This window comes from Chrysemys picta, chromosome 2 (assembly GCF_011386835.1).
Source record: "Chrysemys picta bellii isolate R12L10 chromosome 2, ASM1138683v2, whole genome shotgun sequence".
NCBI lineage: Eukaryota > Metazoa > Chordata > Testudines > Emydidae > Chrysemys > Chrysemys picta.
Genome location: NC_088792.1, coordinates 288,487,179 through 288,513,813, shown reverse-complemented (window position 1 = coordinate 288,513,813; position 26,635 = coordinate 288,487,179). Strand labels below are relative to the sequence as shown.

The 26,635-nt window shown below is 59.5% G+C and overlaps 1 protein-coding gene across 2 annotated transcripts; it reads left to right on the top strand.

Moving 5' to 3' along the window:
* The first annotated feature begins 741 nt into the window (after positions 1 to 741).
* LOC101942188 (flap endonuclease 1-like) lies at positions 742 to 25,883 on the top strand. 2 transcript variants are annotated; one of them, XM_065586409.1, is made up of 13 exons: positions 758 to 1,505; positions 3,539 to 3,639; positions 3,984 to 4,074; positions 4,558 to 4,660; positions 5,073 to 5,118; positions 5,456 to 5,541; positions 5,983 to 6,119; positions 7,694 to 7,754; positions 9,176 to 9,307; positions 9,734 to 9,885; positions 10,606 to 10,651; positions 14,717 to 14,824; positions 15,157 to 15,392. In XM_065586409.1, the coding sequence occupies exons 1-13, from the start codon at positions 1,393 to 1,395 to the stop codon at positions 15,241 to 15,243; spliced, it is 1,263 nt and encodes a 420-aa protein (XP_065442481.1). In that variant the 5' UTR covers positions 758 to 1,392; the 3' UTR covers positions 15,244 to 15,392. The 2 variants fall into 2 exon arrangements, with proteins under 2 accessions (XP_042702419.2, XP_065442481.1); XM_042846485.2 differs by lacking the exons at positions 10,606 to 10,651; positions 14,717 to 14,824 and having other exon boundaries at positions 742 to 1,505; positions 15,157 to 25,883.
* Positions 25,884 to 26,635: the final 752 nt, after the last annotated feature.

The following is a 26,635-nucleotide window of genomic DNA, read 5'->3' as shown; positions in this document are numbered from 1 at the left end:
CTGTGCCACACCACCCCGCACCGTGCACTGAGCGCCCGCAGCCTCGGGGTCTCCATGGGCCACATCATCCCGCACCGTGCACTGAGCGCCCGCAGCCTCGGGGTCTCCATGGGCCACACCACGCCGCACCGTGCACTGAGCGCCCGCAGCCTCGGGTCCCCCTGGGCCACACCACCCCACACCGTGCACTGAGCGCCCGCAGCCTCGGGGTCTCCATGGGCCACACCACGCCGCACCAGGCACTGAGCGCCCGCAGCCTCGGGGTCCCCCTGGGCCACACCACCCCTCCCTGGGCACTGAGCGCCCGCAGCCTCGGGGTCCCCCTGGGCCACATCACCCCGCACCATGCACTGAGCGCCCGCAGCCTCGGGGTCTCCATGGGCCACATCATCCCGCACCGTGCACTGAGCGCCCGCAGCCTCGGGGTCCCCACTGGGCCACACCACCCCGCACCGTGCACTGAGCGCCCGCAGCCTCGGGGTCTCCATGGGCCACACCACCCCGCACCATGCACTGAGCGCCCGCAGCCTCGGGGTCTCCATGGGCCACACCACCCCGCACCATGCACTGAGCGCCCGCAGCCTCGGGGTCCCCCTGGGCCACACCACGCCGCACCGTGCACTGAGCGCCCGCAGCCTCGGGGTCCCCACTGGGCCACACCACGCCGCACCGTGCACTGAGCGCCCGCAGCCTCGGGGTCCCCACTGGGCCACACCACCCCACACCGTGCACTGAGCGCCCGCAGCCTCGGGTCCCCCTGGGCCACACCACCCCACACCGTGCACTGAGCGCCCGCAGCCTCGGGGTCCCCCTGGGCCACACCACCCCACACCGGGCACTGAGCACCCGCAGCCTCGGGGTCCCCCTGGGCCACACCACCCCTCCCTGGGCACTGAGCGCCCGCAGCCTCGGGGTCCCCATGGGCTGTACTGTGCCACCCCTCCCTGGGTACTGAGTGGCCACGGCCTCAGGCTCACTCTGACCCAGGAACAGGCAGAGGGCATAAGGACTGTGTAGGGGTTTCCAGGGATCCTTTGGCTCCGATATATGCAGAATACTGTGCCAAAGGGTGGCATCCGAAGTCTCTGCCAACAGCCCGCAGCGCACTGGTCGCTCTAATCATTGCAAGATGTAGGTGAGATGATATCTCAGGGCTAGGGAGCTACACTGCGCATCGTGTTCCTAAGGCCTGTGAGTTGCAGAGGTCACCAGACAGGAGGGAAGGGACTTGTCTCTCTCTGCATCATCCGTCTGTCTCCCAACGGAGGCGCACGCTGGGCAAGGGTTTGGAAAATCAACAGGAAAGGAAAACACAGAAAAAACGAACGGGTTAGGGGGTGTCATTCAAACCATGGCTTGGAGGGTCTAACTCCGGGTGGAGAGACACCTGGGATGCGTCACCGAGGAGGCAAGCTGCCAGCTGTGCCTTGTCCACAGACGGAGGATCCCAGCCAGGCCTGGCTGTTCAACGCTGGGGGGACTTTGGGTGAGCGTCACTCCAGAAGGTAAGAAAGTATCTGCTGAGTCAGTCTAGGTTTTAGACTGTGCTTTACGGTTCGATTTTGTCTGTGACCATTGGTTTCCAGCACTTCTGCTTGGGGTCACCTGCATCTGGGAACCGTGTGAAATGACCGTGGACTGGTGTCGCCATAGCCATATCTCCGCGCTGTGCGTCGCACGGAGCCTGAGCTGAGCGGGAACCGGGACGCTGGGGAGCAGCAGCTCTCCTCTGAGTGTCCAGTGGGCCAGGGGCTGCTGGACGCTCCAGGGAGCCGCTCAGAGGGGGCAGGCGATTGCTGACCTGCAGAGAGCGCGGGGCCTGGCGGGCAGAGCTCAGGTTGCCAGGGAGCTGACCCCTGCCAGCCAAAGACAAGACTCCCACCCGCGAGGTGCCCACAGCCAGGGCCGGCTCTAGGCACCAGCTTACCAAGCAGGTGCTTGGGGCGGCCACTTCAGAGAGGGGCGGCACGTCCAGCGGATGGTCCCTCACTCCTGCTCGGAGCGAAGGACCTCCCGCCGAATCGCCGCTGCAGATCGCGATCGCGGCTTGTTTTTGTTTGGCTGCTTGGGGCGGCCAAAACCCTGGAGCCGGCCCTGCCCACAGCCAGGTACCCCCAGGGCATCCCCGTCCGCATGGGCCAGGCCACTGAGCGCCTGCTGCCTCGGGGTCCCCATGGGCCAGTCTCCCCCTCGGGGGCATCAAGCACCCCTCAGCCTTAGGCTCGCCCCGGCAATCACAGCTGGAAAAGCCTCTTTGCTCCCAGGCAGCCCCCATGGCTCCACCATCCCTGGGCGTCTTGCCGCTGCTGGAATCTGTCTGCCCAGGGCCCCCCAGCGGCTGCCCCATCTCCAGCTCCAGCTCCCTCCCGGTCCGAAACGCTCAGCCCCGCCCGGCTCCTCGGCTAGCAGGCGGCGCAGCTTCGGGGAGGTGCCGGGCAGCGCAGCCCCGCCCCGATCCTTCCTTCCAGCCCGGCCCGGCTTCCCCTGCGCTCCGGCCCCCGCGCCTCCCAGCCCGGCCGCGAACCCCCAGCCCGGCGGCGGCTGCAGCGCCGGTCCCGCTCCTGTGGCTGCCGCTGCCCGTGGTTCCCTGCGCGCAGCCCCAGCTCCGAGCCCCGGCCGCGTCCCTGCTGTGAGCTCCGCTGCGTTCCTGGGGCCTGCCCCGTTCTGGGGAGTGTCTGCTCCCTGCTTCTCCGTGCCCAGCCCCCGGGGCACACTCCCCTTCTGTGCCCACTTCCCTGGGACACTCCCCATCTCTGCACCCCCCAGGACCCCCTTCTTCTGTGCCCAGCCCCTGGGACACTTCCCAGCTGTGCTCACACCCCCAGTGCCCCCCTCTTCTGTGCCTACTTCCCTGGGACACTCCCCATCTCTGCACCCCTCAGGAACCCCCTCTTCTGTGACCGGCCCCCGGGACACTTCCCCTCTGTGCCCACACCCACAGTGCCCCCCTCTTCTGTGCCCACTTGCCTGCGACACTCCCCATCTCTGCACCCCTCAGGACCTCCCTCTTCTGTGACCAGCCCCCTGGACACTTCCCCTCTGTGCCCACACCCACAGTGCCCCCCTCTTCTGTGCCCACTTGCCTGCGACACTCCCCATCTCTGCACCCCTCAGGACCTCCCTCTTCTGTGACCGGCCCCCGGGACACTTCCCCTCTGTGCCCACACCCACAGTGCCCGTCTCTTCTGTGCCCAGCCCCCGGGACACTTCCCCTCTGTGCCCACACCCACAGTGCCCCTCTCTTCTGTGCCCACTTCCCTGGGACACTCCCCATCTCTGCACCCCTCAGGACCCCCCTCTTCTGTGACCAGCCCCCGGGACACTTCCCCTCTGTGCCCACACCCACAGTGCCCCCCTCTTCTGTGCCCACTTCCCTGGGACACTCCCCATCTCTGCACCCCTCAGGACCCCCCTCTTCTGTGACCAGCCCCCGGGACACTCCCCATCTCTGCACTCCCCATCTGTGCCCAGCCCACGGTGCACTCCCCATCTGTGCCCAGCCCCTGGGGCACTCCCCATCTGTGCCCAACCTCTGCAGAGATTCCCGGATCGTGCCCATGGGCATCGCCAGGTTGGCAGATGTGATTAAGGAGGAGGCCGCGGAGGCCGTGAGCTTATTCCCTCTGCGACAGTATCGAGGTGAGCGCCCCTCAGCTCTTCCCCAGCCTGGGGCACGGCTCCTCCTGCTGCCCCCCGGCGGGAGGGGACAGCGCAAGCGGGCAGGGGCCTGGGGGCAGATGGGGATTCGGAGCACAGAGGAGGGAGGCAGAGGCTGAGATCGCCTGGGAATGGTGGGGGTAGTGGCTGGGGACACGCCAGGAAATTGGAAGGGGGGTGAATGGGGAAGCAGCCCTGGGGGGTGGCATGGAAGAGGTGGAGGGAGAGTCCCCAGGCAGACAGCCCTTTGGGACAGGATGTGTGTGTGTGGGGGCGGTTACGCCTGTCCCTGGGGGAATAACCCGGCTGTTCCCCTGGCTTCCCAGACCGCGTCATAGCCCTGGACGCGTCCATTGCCATTTACCAGTTCCGCACGGCCATGCCGAAGCTCTTCAACCGTAACGGGGAGAACATCAGGTGAGTGGCCTGTACCCAGCAGTGCCTGGCTTCCCCAGGGCTGCTCCCTGCTCCCAGAGCCCCTAGGCAGCCCCAGCTCCGCAGTGTCGCACACCCAGCCTGGCCAGTGGGGTCGCCTTGCGGCGCTCACTCACACGGTGACGTGCATTGCCGGGGGCCCAGCGGAGGACAGTTCAATGGCCATTAGGTGTGCAGGATTCAGAGCCAAGAGCCCCTGGGGTCTGCCCTCAGCCCTGCCAGGGACTTGCGGGGTGGCTTTGGGCAGCCCCTGTCCCCTGCCTGTGCCTCCGTGCGTGGGGATAAGGGTGCTGACACCCTCACGTGGAAGCTGGGAGGCAGCCGTACCGTTCCGGGCCTGCACCCGTGCGGGTGTGTGACTACGCATGGGCTTCCCTCGCTCTGCCGGAGCGGCTCCCGCTGCCGGGCTCTCCGTCCCGCGTGGCGCACGGGCCATGGTGGCAACCTGCAGGCTTTTCGTCTCAGTCACTTGCAGGGGCTGTTTTACCGGACGCTGCATCTCCTGGAAAATGGCATCAAACCGGTGTTTGTGTTTGACGGGCAGCCCCCTGACCTCAAGCAGCCACTGGTTGGTATCCGAGACATGCTGGGATGTTTGTTAATGGCGCAGGGGGTGGGGTGGGGTGTGCCTTTAAGGGCTGAGCTTCCCAGATAGAGAGTCCAGGCAGGGAGCTTGTTGTCAGGTCACTTACATGCGGGAGTGGCCCCCGGCGCAGTATTGTAAAGCAGAGCTCTTGAGATCCCTGAACAGAGCAGAGGGGACAGAATGTGCAGCAACGGGGGCGGGGCGGGGGTGGGGATACACGGCTGATCATTCTCTGTCCCCGCCAGTAGGGGGCGCTGCAGGAATTGGGACAGGGGCTGGGGGAGCTATGCAGATGTTCTGTCCCAGGCAGCGGGGGACGCTGCAGGGCCCGGGCTGAGAAGGCGATAGGACGTCTCTGCGTGCAGATCCTTGTAACAGATTCCTTTCCTTGCAGTTGGCCAAGCGGGCGGAGGCTGCCGGGGCTAGGAGAGACGCTGCAGGTAAATGCCCAAGCCTGTGGGATTCTGCCGTGCCGCATTGCAAAGCAGCCGGGGTCCCTGGCTCGCCTCATCTGCCCTGCCCCAACCGGGCCCTCCCCTGCCCCTGCCCCGCAGAGAGCTCCCTGGCCCGGGCAGGGCCAGCATTACCTTCTCCGGCAGTGGTAGTCAGTGGCCCCTATCCGGGTGGCAGGCCTAGTTTCAGGGCCTTCGCTGTCCAGGCCTGGGGTCCGGTTTGGACATGCAGCGCCTGTTTGCAGCAGCAGGGGGCACTGTAACTGGTCCCGGGGATCCCCGCCACAGCAGGAACCCCTGACCCATGTTCCTCTGCCGGTTACAGAGTCCCACCGGGCTGAAAACCTGCCGCGGCCCCTGAAGCAGGATTGCGAGACCCTGCTGAGCTACCTGGGTGTGCCATATGTGCAGGTAACACGGAGTGGGACAGCATGGGGTTGGGTCCTGTGGCAGAGGGGCGGCCCATGGGTCACTGGGGAGCTGACTGGGCTCCCCAGGAGAAGGGGGGCGGCCCCTGTGCTTGGGTGAAGCCGGTTGCTTTGGTTACAGTTCTTGCTCTGCAGGGCCGGCCCGGGTGGCTCTGCTGGCCGGAGGGTCCATGGCTGAGTGTCCCAGAGCTGCAGGGTATCGCTGGTGGAGACGGGGGTTGTTTATCTAGGGCCTACACAAAGTGCTGTCGGGAGGGACGCGGACCCTTGACAGAAGCAAACCAGTTGCTGTGATTTAAAGGAAGCCGTGAATGCTGGTCTGAGCGGGGAAGGGGGAGGAGGGTCCGTGTGCCCCCGGCAGGTCCCGTTCGGGCGCTGTCCCCACGGGGATGCTAGCAGAGCCGCTCTCTGTACCTGTGCGCAGGCTCCGGCTGAGGCGGAAGCCACCTGCGCAGCTCTGGTGAAGTCTGGCAAGGTTTGGTGCACGGCCACGGAAGACATGGACGCGCTGCCTTTCGGGAGCCTCCGTCTGATCCGCCACCTGAGCTCCAAGAACAACTGGTGAGTGGCAGGGGGCCGGGGAGGGGCCTTGGCCACGCGGAGCCCTGGGCGGGCCTGAGCCCTGCTGGGGGATGTGGTAGAGGAGAGAGGGGGATCCAGGAGCTGCTGGCACCTGGGAACCCCGGGGAAGTTCCAGACGACTGGCATAAAGCGTCTGTGCCAGTGTTTTAAAGGGGCAAACGGGATGAGCAGGATAATTATAGGCCTGTCAGCCTGACATCGATCGTGGGCAAGGTAATGGAGCGGCTGATACGGGACGCAGTTAATAAAGAATGAAAGGAGGGCGATAGAATGAACGCCCCTCCACATGGGTTTGGGGAAAATAGATCCTGTCAAACTCACTCGGTGTCGTTTCTGACGAGATGACAAGTCGGCTGATAAAGGTGATCGCGTTGGCGTAACAGACTTAGACCCCGGGAAGGCCTTTGACCTTGTCCTGCATGTCGTTTTGATGAAGACGCTAGAACGATATAAAATGAACGTGGCAGACGGTGAACAGATTAAAAACTAGCCAAGTGATCGGTCTCAAAATGTAACGGAAACCAGGGAATCCCCACTGAGCATGTGTTCGTAGTAAGGACGCGCAGGGATCGGTTCTTGGCTCTACGCTATTGAACGTTTTTATCAATGACCTGGAGGAAAACATAAAACCGGCACTGACAAAGTTTGCAGATGACAAACGATTGGGGGAGTGGGAAATAACAGAACTGGTCATTGACACAGAGCGATCTGGATCGCTTGGTGAGCTGGGCACAAGCAAACAACAATACGACCAGATGTAAAGACCTGTATCTAGGACCAAAGAGTGTTGGCCATACTTGCTGGGTGGGGACTCTGTCCTGGGAGGCAGAGACTCTGAAAAAGGTTTGGCGGTGGGGGTGGATAACTAGCCGAACGTGAGCTCCCAGTACGACACTGTGGCCAAAAGGGCTAATGCAGTCCTGGGAGGTATACATGGGAATCTCGAGGAGCAGAGGTTATTTCACCTCTGTACGTGGCCCTGGTGTGACTGCTGCAGGGGTCCTGGGTCCAGTTCTGGGGCCACAATTCGAAAAGGATGGTGATAAATTGGAGGGGTTCAGAGAAGAGCCACGAGAATGATTAAAGGATTAGAAAACATATTTTGTAGTGAGAGACGTCAGGAGTTCCATCTATTTCCCTTAACGAAGAGCAGGTGAAGGGGTGACTTGACCAGTCTATAAGTACCTCCGTGGGAACAGAGATTTGACGGCGGGTTTGTCAGTCTAGCAGACTAAAGTCGAACATGATCCAATGGCTGGAAGCTGAAACTAGACAAATTCAGACTGGAAATAAGGGGCAGATTTTTAACAGTGGGGCTTAAAACCATTAACCCCGGGAGCAATATCCCAAGGCTGTGGTGGATTCTCTCTCACTGGCCATATTGAAATCTAAGAGATCTGCTCCGGGTTTGTGCTGTACTGGACGTGTGAGCTCGCTCCCACCGCAGGGGATGGCTGCGCGGCTCTGGGGGGTGCTGCAGGAATGGGGGCTTGGCGGAGGGAGGGTGCCCCAGGAGTGTGCCCAAGCCTCACGCTGCCCTCTGTCTCTTGCAGTGAAGTAGAAGAGTTTTCCCTGCCGGGCATTCTGCAGAAGCTGGGCATGACTCAGGAGCAGGTGGGGATGGATTGATGGATTTTGTGGTGTTGTGGTAGCGTTGTGGGGCCCCCGTGGACAGCACGACCCCCTGCACTCGCTGCTGCCCGGACACAGAACAGAGACAGGCCTCACCCAGAGCTGGGAATCCGAGAATAGGAGACAACGGGTGGATGCAGACAGCCCGTCGGGCAGCCCAAGGGAACCGGGAGACGACGCTGGCCAGCAGGATTGTCTCGTCGTTCCCTTGTGCCGCCCGTCGGTCTGGCGCATGTTGAGCAGGTGGGGCTATGCTGGGACGGGGAGGGACCATGCTGGTGAGGAGTGTAACGCTGTCTGCTGTGACTCCAGAGCGTGAGTGCCGGGAACCCGGCACCAGCCCCACATTGGCTGTGAGTTCTGTGTTCGATTTCACCAACCAGTTACCAGGTGTGAGCTCCTCAGGCCCTACCACAGCCTAACCGGGGAGTCACAGACAGGCCCCGTGGGCCCCCCACCTGTCCTGCCACCTGGGAGATAGCTGGGCCCTTCCCCCAAGGATACAGCAATAGTCAGGTTACTCCCTGTCCCAAAGGACCCGTCCTCACCCCAGGGCCCTGCGCTTTAGCTCTCACACCGAAGCCCACGCTTGTAGCCAGCCCTAGAACAAGCTGTCGAAAGCTTTATTGCCTGGGACAGGAAACAGGAGAGTTCTTGACAAGGTGAAGCCGGGAACCCGAGACACACCGGAGTTACAGTCACAAGTTTCCAAAGGGACTAGACGCGTCTATCACATGCAAGCTCCATACGTCCTGTAGGGCTGACCCGGGCTGAGCACTGGGGATCTCTTGCTTCTGCCTAGAAACCTGCCCCTCCAGAGTATAATCATTTCTCTCTGCCTGGAGGTTTTATTCCCCTCCCCCCATGTGCTCTGAGCTGTGAACTCCGCTGATGGGAGGAAACCACTTGCACGACTCAGCTTCGTGGGGGGCACAGCAGGTGTCGATGGTCCTTCCCTGTGGGGCAGGACGTGACACCTCCCGCTGGAGCCAGCACTTCACACTGGTTAATGTCTCTCTCCTGCCTGGTGAGTTACACGCTCACAGAAGCTCCCAATCCAACCGCTCAGATGTTCCCTTGCACTAGGGGATACAGATGTGAGACGTGAGATTGATGCCGGCAGCAGCTCACAAGCATTCCATAAAGGCTAAACACAGTCTTCCAATGCTAACACCTGTTTGAACGATACTAACCCCCAGGTGGGCCAGGCTGTGCCAGCCACGTATTTGTCAGGGTTCGGTTGAGACATGGGGACCGTGGCGTGAGCTGGCCCCTGCTCTGCCAGCCTCACTGGGAGGGGTGGGAGGGGTGGTCAGGGACGGAGCAGGTGGCCACCCAGGTAACCCCTCTGGTGATGGCTGTCTTCTGCTCCCTCTCCTCGGGCCGGGCCTGTCCTGGGGCAGTTCGTGGACCTGTGCATCCTGCTGGGCTGTGACTACTGTGGGAAGATCTGGCGGCTGGGCCCCAAAAAGGCCCTCAAGCTGCTGCAGCAACATGGGACAATCGAGCAGGTTCTCCAGAACATCGACCCGCAGGTACCGGGGGCGGGGCCTGGGCATGAGCAGCCAAGCCACGTGCTGCGTGGGGGGGGGGCTGAGCAGGGGAAGGGGGGGCTGGGGTGTGCTGTAAAGCCGCGCTCTCGGTGGGAAGGGCCAGGAGGGGTCTGACTGCCGGCGAGAGCCAGGTAGAGGGGGATGCCCGGGAAGTGGGCAAAGGAGCAGGGCTGGTTGGAGGGAACGAAGCCCACACCCCTTGGGGAAGAGAGCAGCAGTGACCCCCTGCCGGCCTGCGCTCCTGTGGTGTTGCTATGCACTGGTAACCAGCTGCTGGTCCCTCCCCAGAGGTGGGCGCATTGCAGTGGGGAACTTTGGAGCTCACGTTCCTGGGCGTGAGCTCCAAAGTGCTTTGGGATCCTTTGGGGGCACAGGGTGCCGCTGGCTTGTAAGCTGCTGCTGTTACAGAAGCACCCGCTGCCCGCCAACTGGGACCTGGAGGGAGCTCGCAGGCTCTTCCTGCAGCCGGAGGTGGCCGACCCGGACCGGATAACGCTGGAGTGGCGCGACCCCGACCCAGAGGGGCTGGTGCGGTTCCTCGCCCATGAGAAGCACATGAAGTCAGTGTCGTGCTGTCTGGATGGGGGGCAGGCGGGATGGCCTAGAACGGGGTGGAGTCCTGTGTGTGATGAGTTTGGGGGGGTCTCGGTTCATGGTGTGTCTGCCCCCAATCTGACCCCACAGCTGGCAGCCTCAGTACTGAAGCCAGCAGCTGCATAGGCCTTGGAGACTCACCCCCTTTCTCCCGCCCACAGGGGGGACGTCCAGGGCGGAAGGGGGGGGAGGAGGGGCACGTCGCCAGGGTTCCCAGCCTGGCACCTTTCACACCAACACGGAGCTTGCTCTGTGGCACCAGCAGACTCCCCCGCCCCCTTTGGGATCGACACTCAGAGCACCCCACGCAAGTCTCCAGCCCCTGGTCTGGGTCCGAGCTGGGCTCTGGCCTGCTCTGTGCATCAGCCAAAGAATTGCCGGTTTCGCCCGGCCCCAGCCCCAGCGTGACTTTCACAGAGCCCCGGAGAGGCTGGATACGGCCTTGGCAGATTTACTGCAGCGCCCTGAGGGACGCTGGACACGGAGCTCGGGAAGCTCCTGTAGTGGGGAGCTCTGGGGGCCGGCCTGGCGCTGAGCCGCTTCTGCTGAGATCCTGGCATGGGGGGGGAGGGGACGCTTAGGGGTTTCTCCTCAACCCCCTTGGTTTCCGTTCCTCTTGCTGTGATGCTCCCCCTGGTCCAGATCCCCTCCAGGCCCTGCCCCACTGACCTGAGCTCCGTTTCCAGCGAGTTGCGGGTGTGCCGGCGGCTGCAGCGGTGGCAGGAGGCCCAGTGTCACGGAGTATTGGGGAACTCAGGGCCCTGCACCCCCGGCTTCCTGCGATTCACCATGACTCTCAGCCAGCCAGTAAAGCAGAAGGTTTATTTGGATGACAGGAACACAGTCCAAGACAGGTCTTGCAGGCACAGACAACAGGGCCCCCCCTCAGTTAGGTCCAGCTTGGGGTCCCAGGGCATCCCAGCCCCCCCCTTTGGGGGGTCAGAGCCATCTCTGCCTCCCAGCCATCTCTCCAGCCTCCTTCCAGCCTGCTTCCAGCACTCTGCCTTCAGCGACCCCTCCCACAGCCTTTGTTCAGTTTCCCGGGCCCCGGAGTCATCTGACCTCCAACCCCCTCCTGGGTTCTCATGTTACAAGCTCAGGTATGTTCCCTTGGGCCGGCTCCCATCCCCCGATGCAGACCATCCTAGTCACACTCCCCTGTCAGCATTCACACACCACAGTAAGAACAGTCCCAGTTCGTCACATCTCTCCCCCCTTCGAGACCGAACTGAGCAGGGTCACTTTAGCCAGTGACCCGGGGAAGTTCGAACCTACCCCCGTTCCCATGGATGCCCCCGCATCCCTCCAGTTCCTTGGTGAGACTTACACCAGGCCCCTTCCGTTCCACGCCCCCCCTTAGGTCGGGGGTGCTTGATGGCACTCGCAGTTCGCATGTGGGAAGGTTTATGCGGCCTGTGCCCTTTTCCCACCCCCATACCTCTGGGGTTCCAACTGGGCTGTGGTCTTCTCCCAGCGCTCCAGTCTGGAGGTCTGTGCTTTGGGCTCTCTTGGTTTAGAGCCGCCCTTTTAACCTTGGCCACCCTCTGGAAAGGATCCTTTATGCTGGGCAAGGGTCCTAAAGCTCTTTTCCCCTTGTCCCAGGCCTTCCTCCCCCTCTGACAGGGGTCACAGGATCCGCAGTACTGTCGGACAGTAACAAAGACCCCAGGCCAGTAAAAGCTCCGTAGCAGCCTCTGCTGGGTACGCCAGGTTCCCTGGTGCCCTGAGAGGGGAATGTCATGGGCCCGGCACAGCAGCTGGCGGCGATACTTCTGGGGTACCACCAGCTGCCTCCTGATCCCCCCTGACTCCATTTTCCCTGGGGGAGCCCATTCTCGGTACAGGAACCCCTTCTCCCACAGGAACCTTTTCCGGCCACCTCGTTCCATGGTCTGTACCGCATTGAGGTCGGCCAGGTCCCTTATCTTCCGCAAGGAGGGGTCTCTCTGTAACTCGGCCTGGAACTCAGCAGCTGGGACAGGGATGGCCACCTGCTCTTTCTCGCCCGCTGGGTCCGAAGCTGCAGCCTCCCTGAGCCGCGTCCCTGGGCGTTCCCTCCCCACCAGGTTAGGGTCCTGCGCCTCAGGCAAGGCACCCCCCCCAAGGCCAGGGCGCAGGGCCCCTCGCCGGCTCTGACTGCGGGTCACAACCAGTGCCTTTTGGGGGTTGCTTGGCCAGTTCTCCAGGTCCCCCCCCATCAATACCTCAGTGGGCAGATACGGGTGTACCCCCACATCCTTGGGGCCCTCCTTGGCCCCCCACTTCAGGTGTACCCTTGCCACGGGCACTTTGACTGGTGTTCCGCCCACCCCCGTCAGGGTCAGGTAGGAGTTGGGCACCACCTGATCTGGGGCCACCACCTCGGGCCGGGCCAGCGTCACCTCTGCGCCCGTATCCCAGTATCCATTGACCTTCCTCCCATCCACCTCCAGGGGAACAAGGTACTCTCTCCGGAGGGACAGCCCCGCGCCCACCGTATAAACCAAAAACCCTGAGTCTGGGGCATCCAGCCCCCTAGAGGAGCTGGCCTGGGGCCCTTCTCTCTCTTGAGCAGTTGATAAGCTGCCAGCCCCTCTTGCGTGAGAAGCCTGCCCCTCGTCCGTCTGGGCCTCTACCAAGTTAACCCTATGCGGGTTCGGTCTGCTCAGTCTGTCCTTGAGCTTGGGGCACTGGGCCCGAACGTGGCCTCTTCGGCCGCAGTAATAGCAGCTCATGTCCTGTGGGTCCCCTCGAGCCGGTCGGTTGTCCCTGACGCTGGGCATTCCCCGTGGGAGGGGATTCCCCATATTCCCTCTTTGGGAGGTCCCAGGGTGACTCTCTCTCTGCATCACGGCGGGCCTGTTCCTTTGGGGCTCCTCCCTGCCACCCCCTGACCGGCTCTTTACAAACTCATCAGCCAGCTGCCCGGCGTGTCGCGGGTTCTCTGGCTTTCTGTCCACCAACCACAGCCTCAGGTCGGATGGGCACCGCTCATACAGTTGCTCCAGTACCAGCAGTTTAATCAGGTCCTCCTTCGTCTGGGCCCCACCAGCCCACTTGCTGGCGTATCTTTCCATGCGGACGGCTAGTTGCAGATATGAGATCTCAGGGGTCTTATCTTGACTCCGGAACCTTCCCCGGTACATCTCAGGAGTCAGCCCAAACTCACGTAGCAGGGCCTTTTTGAATAGTTCGTAGTCCCCTTTCTCTGCCTCTCCCAGTTGGCGGTACAATGCCACGGATTTGGGGTCCAGTAAGGGGGTAAGGACCCGGAGTCTGTCCGCGGGATCAACCCGGTGCAGCTCGCAGGCCGTCTCAAAGGCCTCCAGGAAGTCATCCATGTCCTCCCCCTCCTTGTATGGGGCCATGATGCACTTATCAAAGCTCCGTGCAGTCCTGGGTCCCCCCTCACTCACCGCAGCCGGGGGTTCGCTGCCCCTCAGTCTCGCCAGTTCCAGTTCATGCTGACGCTGTCTCTCATTCTCCTGTCTCTGTCTCTCTTCATGCTGTCTTTGTCTCTCATTCTCCTCCCGTTCACGCTGATGCTGTCTCTCTTCACGCTGTCTCTGTTGTTCACGATCCTCCAGCTCCCTCAGTTTTAGCTCTTTCTCCCATTCCAGCCAATTCCGCTCCCCGGATGCCGAACGTCGCCGGGAGGCTCCTCTGCTGGCCGGCGAGCTTCGCCGGGGGGACCCCCTGCTGGCCGGGGGGATCACGGCGCCTTCGGTATTTGCTGGGCTCCTCCCCACCCTTCCCCTAGGCATAGGAAGGAGGGGTCTCGGGAAGCCCTCAGCAGCCGGCTGACCACTCCCAGCTGGGACAGACACTGGTGCCTGCGCTGCATTTGCCAGGCTGCTTCCCTGAGACACAGGGATCAGTTCATTCGCGCGATCTTCCGCCTCCAGCTGGGCGATGAGCTGTTCTTTGGTGAGCCTCCCAATGCGCAGCCGCCTCTGCTTGCACAGCTCCACCAGGTCGCTCTTAAGCCGCTTGGCATACATCTTCCTGCTGGCCACTCACCGGCCTGTGTGCTCACAGCTCCCCACAGTTTGCAGGGGGCCCCCTAGTGTGCCAGCCCTTCTCGAGGTCACCACCTCTCTGCCAGGGTCGAGCTGCAGACTCCTCCGCCCCTGGGACCACTCGCTGTGATCCCACGGGGGACCCTGTTACTGCAAAAGTCCTTCTCGCTGGTCACACACTCCCAGGGGTAATAACCGTCTCTCTCCCACTCTTCAGCAGGCCTGGTCCCCGTCAATCCCCCTTCGTTTTACTGCTCCCCAGTCACTTACTGCAGGAAGCGCCGTCCACGGGGTGCAGTAGATCCCACCGCTGCCACCAGTTGTCACGGAGTATTGGGGAACTCAGGGCCCTGCACCCCCGGCTTCCTGCGATTCACCATGACTCTCAGCCAGCCAGTAAAGCAGAAGGTTTATTTGGATGACAGGAACACAGTCCAAGACAGGTCTTGCAGGCACAGACAACAGGGCCCCCCCTCAGTTAGGTCCAGCTTGGGGTCCCAGGGCATCCCAGCCCCCCCCTTTGGGGGGTCAGAGCCATCTCTGCCTCCCAGCCATCTCTCCAGCCTCCTTCCAGCCTGCTTCCAGCACTCTGCCTTCAGCGACCCCTCCCACAGCCTTTGTTCAGTTTCCCGGGCCCCGGAGTCATCTGACCTCCAACCCCCTCCTGGGTTCTCATGTTACAAGCTCAGGTATGTTCCCTTGGGCCGGCTCCCATCCCCCGATGCAGACCATCCTAGTCACACTCCCCTGTCAGCATTCACACACCACAGTAAGAACAGTCCCAGTTCGTCACACCCAGCCCAAGCCCGAGGAGGCCGAGCCCAAGCAGCGAGCGCCCCGGGAGGGCGGGAGGCAGCAGAAGCTGGGCGAGTTCTTCCCCGCCAGCAAACGGGCACGTCCGCCGGAGGTAAGGGGTGTGCGCGCCAGGCCCTGGCACCGGGGGGCCCGAGGGATGGCACAGCGGGTTATCCTCTGTATGGGTCGAGATCTGCAAACAGCACTGAGCAGGGTCTTCATTGTGCCAGTTACATGTGTGAGGAGGGGTGGGGGCCAGGCCTGGTGTTAGCCCTCCAGGTTCCTACACGGATCCCTTTGCTTCCAGTCCTGGCCCCATTGGTCCCAGCAGGGGCCTGGGCACGTATCAGTCTAGCCGCCCTCTCTGCTGGAGGCTGCCCTTGCATCGACAGGACCCAGACAGTGAGACGAGCTGCTCTGATCTCGGCCGCTTTCCTTCCCCAGGTGCCTGGCCCCCGGCCCAGCAGGAAGAGACAGAAACCGCAGGTGGGGACGCCCAGGGAAGCGGGCAGCCCGGAGCCGGGAAAGTGAGATGCTGGCCTTGCTCCTGCTCCCGCCACAGCGCCCATACGCTGCCGTCTGCTCTCCTCCAGGCCGTCTGCCCGCCATGCCCAGTGGGCAGCCGGGGCAACATGCCGGGAGCCCAGTGGCTGCACCTGATGGGCCGCTCTCCGCTTTAATGCCCAGGTGCAGGCCATGCTCCAGCATGCAATACGGCCCAGACAAGGCACTGCATGCTGGGAGCTGGGGAGCAGGGCTGGGATAGGGGGCTGCGGGTCGGGATTGAGGGGCACCGGCAGAGCTGGGGGGGAGCCTAGGGCTGGAATAGGGGGCTGCGGGTCAGGATTGAGGGACACCGGCAGAGCTGGGGGGGAGCCCAGGGCTGGGATAGGGGGCTGCAGGTCGGGATTGAGGGACACCGGCAGAGCTGGGGGGAGCAGGGCTGGGATAGGGGGCTGCAGGTCGGGATTGAGGGGCATTGGCAGAGCTGGGGGGGAGCAGGGCTGGGATAGGGGGCTGCAGGTCGGGATTGAGGGGCACCGGCAGAGCTGGGGAGGGACCCTAGGGCTGGGATAGGGGGCTGCAGGTCGGGAGTGAGGGACACCGGCAGAGCTGGGGGGGACCCCAGGGCTAGGATAGGGGGCTGTGGGTTGGGATTGAGGGGCACTGGCAGAGCTGGGGGGGAGCCCAGGGCTGGAATAGGGGGCTGCGGGTCGGGATTGAGGGACACCGGAAGAGCTGGGGGGAGCAGGGTTGGGATAGGGGGCTGCAGGTCGGGATTGAGGGGCACTGGCAGAGCTGGGGGGGAGCCTAGGGCTGGAATAGGGGGCTGCGGGTCGGGATTGAGGGACACCGGCAGAGCTGGGGGGGACCCCAGGGCTAGGATAGTGGGCTGTGGGTTGGGATTGAGGGGCGCCGGCAGAGCTAGGTTGGGCCAGTGCCTGGTAGCAGCAAGTTGATGCCAAAGTTGGCCACCTTTCAGAACTCTCCCAGGTTTCGGCTACCAGGCCCATCACTGGTATCGGGGCACCAGGGCCCAGAACCACTAAGCGACTTGCCCAAGGTCACACAGGAGGATTTGGCAGAGGCGGGATTAGAACCCAGCTCTCCTGAGCCTCCGTGCTGGGATCACAGGCTTGTCCTTCCTGTTGGCCTGGCCCCAGCGCCTGTTGGAGAGAGTCCGACCGGAGCGCTGTCCGTCCCCCAGCTGCCTGGTGCGCCGAGGGGGAGGCGGCTTGTTTTGGGTACCCAAGGGAGCAGAATGGGAAGAATGAGGGTGAATATCGGGAGTGACTCTGCGGCTGGGAGATGGATCCGGCTGTGGGATCATCCGCCAGGGACATTTCAAAGCAGGCCGGCCTGAGGAGCATGGCGGGGGGCACACACCATCCTGCCCTCAGTGTGTGGACCAGGCAGGCCCGCTAGCGCTAGAGGGAGGCCACGATCTGCCCCGGAGCAGCCCCTTCTCTGCGCTGCACGGCTCGGCTGAGCGACCGCGGCACCGCCCTGCCCTGCTCATCAGCTGATGAACGGTCCCGGTTCTTGGGGCAGCCTCTGCTCCTCGGTGTAGCCTGGACTGTCCCCGCTCCCCGAGGGGCTGTCGGGGAGGAGCCCTGGTGTCTCAGCCGGTGAGCAAAGGGCTAAGTGAAGCCCAGATGTGGGGCAGAGACCCCAGGGCCCCAGAAGGGGGCAGCAGAGATGGGAGGGGCCCAGCACAGGGAAGATGATTGAGGGTTTATTCAAGTACATCCAGGGGTGAGAAATCTCAGTAGCTGAGAATGGGTCTGACTTTACGGCGCTGCCGTGGCCTGTCCCGGTGCAGGCCCAGAACTCCCCCCCGCCCCCCCCCGCCCCTTGCTTTCGTTAGCTCTGCTGCACCCAGACCTGCGTCGGTGCTGGGAGCTAGCCCTGCCCCAGTGCCAGGCCCTGCTGGGCATGGCCACGCTGCAGCTGGGCGTGAGCCTCACGTGTCCCCGACTGGTGCCAGCGGCACTCGTGCCACAAAGAGCAGGGGAGATTTCCGGCTCCCCCCGCCTAGGAGTCAGGTGGTATCTGATGGGGCCGGGAGCTCGTGCCCAGCTGCTGTATAGACGTGCCCGCTGCAGCTCTCCCGCTATCTCCGCCCTGGCCAGCCCAGCGGGGCGCCAGGCCCCGTCTCCTGCTCTGTTCTGGGAGCTCAGCAATAAAGTCGGAGGTGATACAATTCAGTCTGATTGTAATTGGTAAAGAGCCTCTGGCACCAGAGCTCCTGTGAGTCACAGCTGCTGGGAATCCCTGCACGGCCACACGAAGCTGCTGGAGTAGCCGGGAGCTCCCCCACCCAGCCAGCTCCTGCCCCGCTCTCCACAGCACCCCCTGCTGGGAGAGGCTGGGACTGCAGTAACCGGGAGCTCCGCCCCCAGCCAGCTCCTGCCCCACTCTCCACAGCGCCCCCTGCTGGGAGAGGCTGTGACTGCAGTAACCGGGAGCTCCGCCCCCAGCCAGCTCCTGCCCTGTTCCCCACAGCGCCCCCTGCTGGGAGAGGCTGGGACTGCAGTAACCAGGAGCTCCGCCCCCAGCCAGCTCCTGCCCCACTCTCCACAGCGCCCCCTGCTGGGAGAGGCTGTGACTGCAGTAACCGGGAGCTCCGCCCCCAGCCAGCTCCTGCCCCGCTCTCCACAGCGCCCCCTGCTGGGAGAGGTGGGGACTGGAGTGGTTTTGAGCTCAGCCACCTTGATATCAGCGGTGTGAACTAGCCAGGCCCTGAGCTCTACCTCCGTTGCTCTGAGCGTGCAGCTGGCACCGAGAGCTGGCCGGTCCCACGGGGGTCGATGCGCGGGAACTGGCCTGGATGGATCCTGGCTTGGCTGCTGAGGTCAGTTGAGGTGGACAGGAAGCTTCCCGGCCTCCCCCGTGGGAGCACTCGTTAGCTCCATAGGCCCAGCCGAGGTGGTGGCTGCTCAGAGCCAGGGGCCTTGCTAGGGAGGGGGCTCGGCCCTGGGAGGGAGCGTGAGGCGCTCGGCCTGCTTGCAGTGGGGAGGACGCGCCATGCGAGCCCAGGGACTTTGCCACCCCTCGCTGCAGAGTCCCAAGGGCAAGAGACTCACTCTGGACTGTGACGGTTCGGGGAAAGATGTCCGCTGGGGCCCGAGGGGAATTGCTGCTCTCCCCGGGCGGAGCGGGACCCGTGCCAGGCTGGGCAGGACCCGGGCTGGCCCGCTCTCACTGTGCTGTTCCCGCTGCCCTGGCTGGATGGAGGCCCCAGGGGACCAGTTTGCCCCTCCGCACTAGGGCCTGGCTGAATTGGTTCCTGGGGCAAGCAGGCCAGCACTGGGCCTGCGCAGCGAAGGAGTGGGGACCCTGCCTCTCCTCTGCCACAGAGGCAGCCAAAGAGCCCCTGGAGACCCCCTCCATGCCCCAAAGCACATCACGCACCCTACAGGGAACCCCAGATAACACGGGGCTGGGGCCGAAGGCACCTCAAGCTGCACCGGGGCCGGCTCGCTTGGATGGGCTGCTGGGAGCCTGGGGCTCCTGGAAGGGGCTGAGTAACTCCGAGCGCACATCTCCTCACCCTGCCACTGCCCGAGCTCCTGGCCCGGTAAGTCTTGCAGTGAGCGCGGGCGCCGTGTCCTGCCAGGCTGTGAGGGGAACCCGGGCAATCGGGGGGCTGTGGTCACACGATGGATTGCACGCGGCCTTGTGCTGGGCCTGGGATCGGCTGCCTGCCCAGCGAAGCCCAGAGCGGGAATTCAGAAGCAGGCTTCTTCCTGCCCCCTGCCCGGTGCGGTGCTGCAGAGGGAGCTGGAATAACAAAGACTCAAACGGCTGCCAGGCTCAAAGGTAAGACAGTCTCCAGTTACGGGGTGCTGGCAGGGACCCCGATATTTACGCTGCCTTATGGCTTCCCATTAAACACTATTCTTGTGCCCCTTTCTCTGAGATCCCCCGCCCCGCCCTGGTTGCCAGCAGGCCTTTGCTAGTTGCTCTCTGGCTAGGGAGGGGCCCTTTCTGTGCCCCATTCAGGTCAGCTGAGCTGTGAGCTGTCAGAAGTTATCATTTCCCTTCCCTCGTTATCGTTACTCCGGGAAAGTTGGCAACCTGCCAGCATGGTAACGGACATGGGTGCTGGAATGGGGGTGCTGCAGCACCCCCTGGCTTGACGTGGTTGTCGTTAGAAACAGGGGTTACAGTTTGGTTCAATGGCTCTCAGCTGCCCTGGGAACGGGAACGCCGGGGCCCTGCTCCAACAACTGTAGCAGGGAAATGGGGGGAGAGATCCCCCTGGGGCCGACTCTCACCCCCAAACCCAGCAGCCTGTGCCCGCACGGGGCTAACAGACTTCTCCTAGTAGCAGTCAGCAAAGTGAAGCTTTTAGCTCAAGCTGCCTGAATTCTGGCGATGGAGGTTGAGGGTTCAAATCCTGCTCGTGGGAGGAAAAATCCTCAAGGCCATGATGTTATTTGAGGAGGTTTTTAACAATGTGGCAGGGCTGGAGTCAAGCACTGGGAAGCGAGGACATGCCAGAATGCAGGCTGCCCCAGCAGCCTTCGCTCCGCCTCCTGAAGCATGTGCATTACGTGACACTGCCTTTAATGACACGGTCATCAATGTTTTTTTCCACAGGACTCAGATCCCAGGGGCGGAACGAAGGTCACAGGGAGAACCCTACATCTGGCATTTCCTAACTTTTGGTGTTTGCCTTAGCCACCGAAAAATGATCTTTTAACGGAGATTCGCACAGTATTTGCCATGCTAATATTAAGTAGTAACGGGTTGAATCAGCCAGGGAGATTTAGGTTAGAGGTTGGGAACCGGTTTCTAACTCTCGGGTAGCGAAGCTCTGGAACAGGCATCCCAGGGAGGTTGTGCAATCCCCGGCCCTGGACGTTTTTAAGAACAGGTTGGACAAACCTGCCGGGGCCGGTCTAGGTTTGCACAGTGCAGGGGGCTGGACTTGATGACTCCAGGAGCTCCCTCCCCGCCCCCCGTTTCTGTGGTTCTGTGATAGTTATAGTGCAGCTGCACCTACAGGCCAGCGAGGCTGGTGCTGTACAAACCCACGGCAAGTGACAGACTGTGCCCCAGAGAGAGCTTACAGGGTAAGCACCAGGCGGATGAGCCAAGCCAGCAGGCAGGGCCGTGGGGGTAGAGGAGATGGGTATCAACAATGATAGGGCGCATTCTTGTTAAAAGGGTTTGCCAACCTCCTGCCACCTCCCCCAATCCCAGGCAGCACTCCCCTCGCAGCCTCTCCAGGCCCCGCTGTCCCTCCGCAGGTTAGCAATAGGCACGCTCTGACCCCGAGCATCCCTGGAGTGCGCAGCCCCAGAGCCGCTGGGGACTCTCAGATCCTCCACTCCCACAGGAATGGTGTGTCCCCTCCTCCCCCCCCCGGGCTTACCCGTGAGACCTCCGGAGCACTGCAGTGGTTTGGTTTGGTTTGTGGTGAAAACAAGTGAAAGTACCAGAGCTCTGAGAAGCAGAATAAATGTAACATATCAACTAAAATAAAACATGCTTCCGAGAGCCTGGACATGACTGCCAAGCCAGGCCCCGCTCACGGAGTGTAGCTCACCGGGTGTTTCTCTCCCAGCTCCAACCACCAGACCGGCCGTGAGCCTTGGTTCATAAGACAAGCCAGCTGGCGGCCTGTCCCCTCAGTGACGGCTACTTAGGGGTACCTCTGCAGCCCCAGCTGCAGTTCCAGCCAGCCGTCGTCTTCACGTGGAGACAGGGCACCCACTGCTGCTTGTTTGGTCCTGTCTAAAATATCTTCTTTGCAGTCATTCGATTAGCATTTTGCTCTGGCTGTAAATGTAGGCTCCACCTACATGGAGCCAGGTAGAGAAGCATCTCTATCACGTTAGGGTGGTCTGAATGCATGGCTACGCAGGTGGGGTCGGAGAGGGCTTTGGATTCTTCGACCATGGGATGTTGTTCCGGGGAGAAGGATTGCTAGGAAGAGATGAGATCCACCTAACGAAGAGAGGGAAGAGCATCTTCATAGGCAGGCTGGCTAACCTAGTGAGGAAGGCTTGAAACTAGGTTCACTGGGGGATAGAGACCTAAACCCGGGGGAAGTGGGATACCAGGGGGAAACAAGGAGAGGGTGCAACCGGGGAGGCCTCCTGATTCATACTGAGAAAGTGGGGCAATCGGCTAGTTATCTTAGGTGCATGTACACGAACACAAGAACCCTTGGAAACAAGCAGGGAGAACTGGAAGTCCTGGCACAGTCAAGGAACTATGATGTGATTGGAATAACAGCGACGTGGTGGGGTAACTCAGGTGACTGGAGCACTGCCATGGATGGGTATAAACTGTTCAGGAAGGACAGGTGGGGGAGAAAAGGTGGAGGAGTTGTATTGTATGTAAGGGAGCAGTGTGACTGCTCAGAGCTCCAGTATGAAACTGGAGAAAAGCCTGTTGAGAGTCTTTGGGTTAAGTTTAGAGGCGAGAGCAAGACGAGGCTTTCTTCAGACAACTAACAGAAGTTTCCAGATCACAGGCGATGGTTCTCATGGGGGACTTCAATCCCCCTGACATCTGCTGGGAGAGCAATACAGCGGTGCACAGATAATCCAGGAAGTTTTTGGAGAGTGTTGGTGACAACCTTCTGGTGCAAGTGCTGAAGGAACCAACTAGGGTCTGTGCTCCTCTTGACCTGCTGCTCACAAACAGGGAAGAATTGGTAGGGGAAGTAGAAGTTTGTGGCAACCTGGACAGCAGTGACCATGAGATGGTCGAGTTCAGGATCCTGACAAAAGGAGAGCAGCAGAATACGGACCCTGGACTTCAGAAAAGCAGACTTTGATTCCCTCAGGGAACTGATGGGCAGGATCCCCTGGGAGAATAACATGAGGGGGAAAGGGGGAGGGATAGCTCAGTGGTTTGAGCATTGGCCTGCTAAACCCAGGGTTGTGAGTTCAATCCTTGAGGGGGCCATTTAGGGATCTGGGGCAAAAAATCTGTCTGGGGATTGGTCCTGCTTTGAGCAGAGGGTTGGACTAGATGACCTCCTGAGGTCCCTTCCAACCCTGATATTCTATGATTCTATGAAAGGCGTCCAGGAGAGCTGGCTGTATTTTAAAGAAGCCTTATTGAGGTTGCAGGAACAAACCATCCCAATGTGCAGAAAGAATAGTAAATATGGCAGGCGAACAGCTTGGCTTAGCAGAGAAATCTTCAGTGAGCTTAAATTCAAAAAGGAAGCTTACAAGAAGTGGAAATTTGGACAGATGACTAGGGAGGAGTATAAAAATATTGCTCAGGCATGCAGGAGTGAAATCAGGAAGGCCAAAGCACAACTGGAGTTGCAGCTAGCAAGGGATGTGAAGGGTAACAAGAAGGGTTTCTACAGGTATGTTAGCAACAAGAAGGTCATGGAAAGTGTGGGACCCTTAATGAATGGGGGAGGCAATCTAGTGACAGATGATGTGTAAAAACCTGAAGTATTCAATGCTTTTTTGCTTCGGCCTTCACAGACAAGGTCAGCTCCCAGACTGTTGCACTGGGCAGCACGGTATGGGGAGGAGGTGAGCAGCCCTCAGTGGTGAAAGAACAGGTTAAGGACCATTTAGAAAAGCTGGACATGCACAAGTCCATGGGGCCGGATGCGCTGCATCCGAGGGTGCTGAGGGAGTTGGCTGATGAAATTTCAGAGCCATTGGCCATTATCTCTGAAAACTCGTGGTGATCGGGGGAGGTCCCGGATGACTGGAAAAAGGCTAATGTAGTGCCCATCTTTAAAAAAGGGAAGAATGAGGATCCGGGGAACTACAGGCCAGTCAGCCTCACCTCAGTCCCTGGAAAAATCATGGAGCAGGTCCTCAAGGAATCAATTATGAAACACTTAGAGGAGAGGAAAGTGATCAGGGACAGTCAGCATGGATTCACCAAGGGGAAGTCGTGCCTGACTAACCTAATTGCCTTCTATGAGGAGATAATTGGCTCTGTGGATGAGGGGAAAGCAGTGGATGTGTTATTCCTTGACTTTAGCAAAGCTTTTGATACGGTCTCCCACAGTATTCTTGCCGCCAAGTTAAAGAAGTATGAAGCACTTGGAGGAGAGGAAGGTGATCAGGAACAATCAACATGGATTCACCAAGGGCAAGTCATGCCTGACCAACCGGATTGCCTTCTATGATGAGACAACTGGCTCTGTGGATATGAGGAAAGTGGTGGACGTGACATACCTTGACTTTAGCAAAGCTTTTGACATGTGTTAGAATATAGATACTCAGGCCTGCCTGTAAAGGCCTAGATTTTAAGAACTTAGGTGTATTTTTATCATTTAGCTAGTTACAGGGGTATAAAAACAAAGAATCAGAATCACAGTTGGTCTGTGTCTGGGCCTCCTCTCCCTAGGATAGTCTGAGGCCTTGTTCTTAGGTTAAGGCCTTTGGCTCATCCTCACATCCCAAACCAGTCAGACTGAAGTAAGGTGCTATTGGGATGCCAGGAAGATGATTCTGTCCTGATAGTTCCCATCACCACTAGCAAAAGAAACAGATCTTAAGATGGTTGAAGAAAACGTAGTTTGACAGCGTCCAGTCTGGCAAGAACTCACTTCTCAATGGTTGTGCTTGTGAAACCCTCATTTCTGTATTGTTTTATCTTTATGGCCCCTACTTTTCTATTGTTAATCTGTCTAGTTCTCTAATTGCTTCTGTCTGCTGGATAATTAATGTTGCTAGGTGTAAGTTAATGAGGGTCGTGGGATAGAATTGGTTAGAGAATCATGTTACACTATGTTAGGATTGGTTAGTACATTTCAGTAAAATGATGGGTTAAAGTATAGCTGAGAATGTTACTATATAAACGGGTCAAATAGGAAGTGTGGGGAAGGGAAATTGGCATCGTGTTTCGCTAAGGGGAGGGGAATGGGAACAGGGACACAGGCAAGGCTCTGCGCTGTCAGAGCTGGGAAAGGGGACATGGGGGAACAGACTCTCTCGGCGTATAGAGATAAGCCAGACTGGTGTGAAGGGCTTCGGAATCTGCTTGCTTGGAAACTAAGCCCAGTAAACATGGCATTGTCTGCACTTCAGCCTTCTGGTCGTTTGCTGCTTGCTGTCTGCGTGACAAGAACCAGGGAAGTGGGAGGGTTGAAGGAAAGCCCTCTAACAATACAGTCTCCCACAGTATTCTTGCCGGCAAGTTAAAGAAGTATGGGCTGGATGAATGGACTGTAAGGTGGATAGAAAGCTGGCTAGATTGTCGGGCTCAATGGGTAGTGATCAATGGCTCCATGTCTAGTTGGCAGCCGGTTTCAAGCGGAGTGTCCCAAGGGTCGGTCCTGGGGCCAGTTTTGTTCAACATCTTCATTAATGATCTGGAGGATGGCGTGGACTGCACCCTCAGCAAGTTCACAGATGACACTAAGCCCTGCTCTACACTGGGGGAAGGGGGGATTGAGCCAAGTTCTGCAACTTCAGCTACATGAATAACGTAGCTGAAGTTGACGTACTTGCATCGACTTAACGTGGTGTCTTCACCGCGGTGAGTCGAGTGCTGCCACTCCCCTGTCGACTCCGCCTGCACCTCTCATGCCGGTGGAGTACAGGAGTCAACGGGAGAACACGCGGGGGTCGATTTATTGCGTCTAGACTAGACACGATAAACCGATCCCCGCTGGATCAATTGCTGGCCGCTGATCCGGCGGGTAGTGTAGACATACCCTAAACTGGGGGGAGAGTTAGGTACGCTGGAGGGTAGGAATAGGGTCCAGAGTGACCTAGACAAATAGGAGGATTGGGCTGTGACGGGTTGGATCACAGAAACCCCCTTGGGAGCTGCCACCTGATGTGCAAAAACTACCTCTGCTCCTGTTTTCCCTGCCAGCTCAGGACTCCAGCACCCTGTCTTGCTGAGCCAGACACTCCCGTCTGCTGCAACACAGACCCAGGGTCTGAATCACTTGTCCCAAAGCTGCAAGTTTACCTGAAAACAGCTCACAGAAGTGTGCTTGTCTTTAGCACTCAGATGCCCAACTCCCAATGGGGTCTAAACCCAAATAAATCCGTTTTACCCTGTATAAAGCTTATGCAAGGCAAACTCATGAATTGTTCGCCCTCTATAACACTGATAGAGAGACATGCACAGTTGTTTGCTCCCCCAGGTATTAATACATACTCTGAGTAAATTAATAAATAAAAAGTGATTTTTATTAAATACAGCAGTAGGATTTAAGTGGTTCAAAGCAGTAACAGACAGAACAAAGTAAGTCACCAAGCAAAATAAAATAAAATGCGCAAATCTATGCCTAATCAAACTGAATACAGATAATCTCACCCTCAGAGATGTTTCAGTAAGTTTTTTCTCAGACTGGACACCTTCCAGGCCTGGGCACAATTCTTTCCCCTGGTACAGCTCTTGTTGCAGCTCAGGTGGTAGCTAGGGGATTCTTCATGATGGCTCCTCTCTCTCCTTTGTTCTCTTCCCCCCTTTATATATCTTTTGCATAAGGCGGGAACCCTTTGTCCCTCTGGGTTTCCACCCCCCCCCCTCACTGGAAAAGCACCAGGTTAAAGATGGATTCCAGTTCAGGTGACATGATCACATGTCACTGCAAGACTTCATTACTCACTTGCCAGCACACACATATACAGGAAGACTCACAGGTAAATACAGCCATCTGCAGACAATGGGAGTCATCAAGATTCCAAACCATCCTTAATGGCCCACACTTTACATAATTACAATAGGCCCTCAGAGTTATATTTTATATTTCTAGTTTTAGATGGTACATTTATACAAATCGGATGATCACACTCAGTAGATTATAAGCTTTGTAATGATACCTTACAAGAGACCTTTTGCATGAAGCATATCCCAGTTACGTTATATTCACTTTTTACCATATTTTTCTAAAACTATCCCAGTTACATTATATTCACTTATTATCATGTTTTTACAAAACCATATAGACTGCACAACGTCACATGGGCCAAAAGAAATCTGATGAGGTTCAAGAAGGACAAGTGCCGAGTCCTGCACTTAAGACGGAAGAATCCCATGCACTGCTACAGACTGGGGACCGACTGGCTAAGTGGCAGTTCTGCAGAAAAGGACCTAGGGGTTACAGTGGACGAGAAGCTGGATATGAGTCAACAGTGTGCTCTTGTTGCCAAGAAGGCCAACGGTATATTGGGCTGTATAAGTAGGAGTGTTGCCAACAAATCGAGGGAAGTGACTATTCCCCTCTATTTGGCATTGGTGAGGCCGCACCTGGAGTATTGCGTCCAGTTTTGGTCCCCTCACTACAGAAGGGATGTGAACAAATTGGAGAGAGTCCAGCGGAGGGCAAGAAAAATTATCAGGGGGCTGGAGCACATGATTTATGAGGAGAGGCTGAGGGAACTGGGCTTATTTAGTCTGCAGAAGAGAAGAATGAGGGGGGATTTGATAGCAGCCTTCAACTACCTGAAAGGGGGGTTCC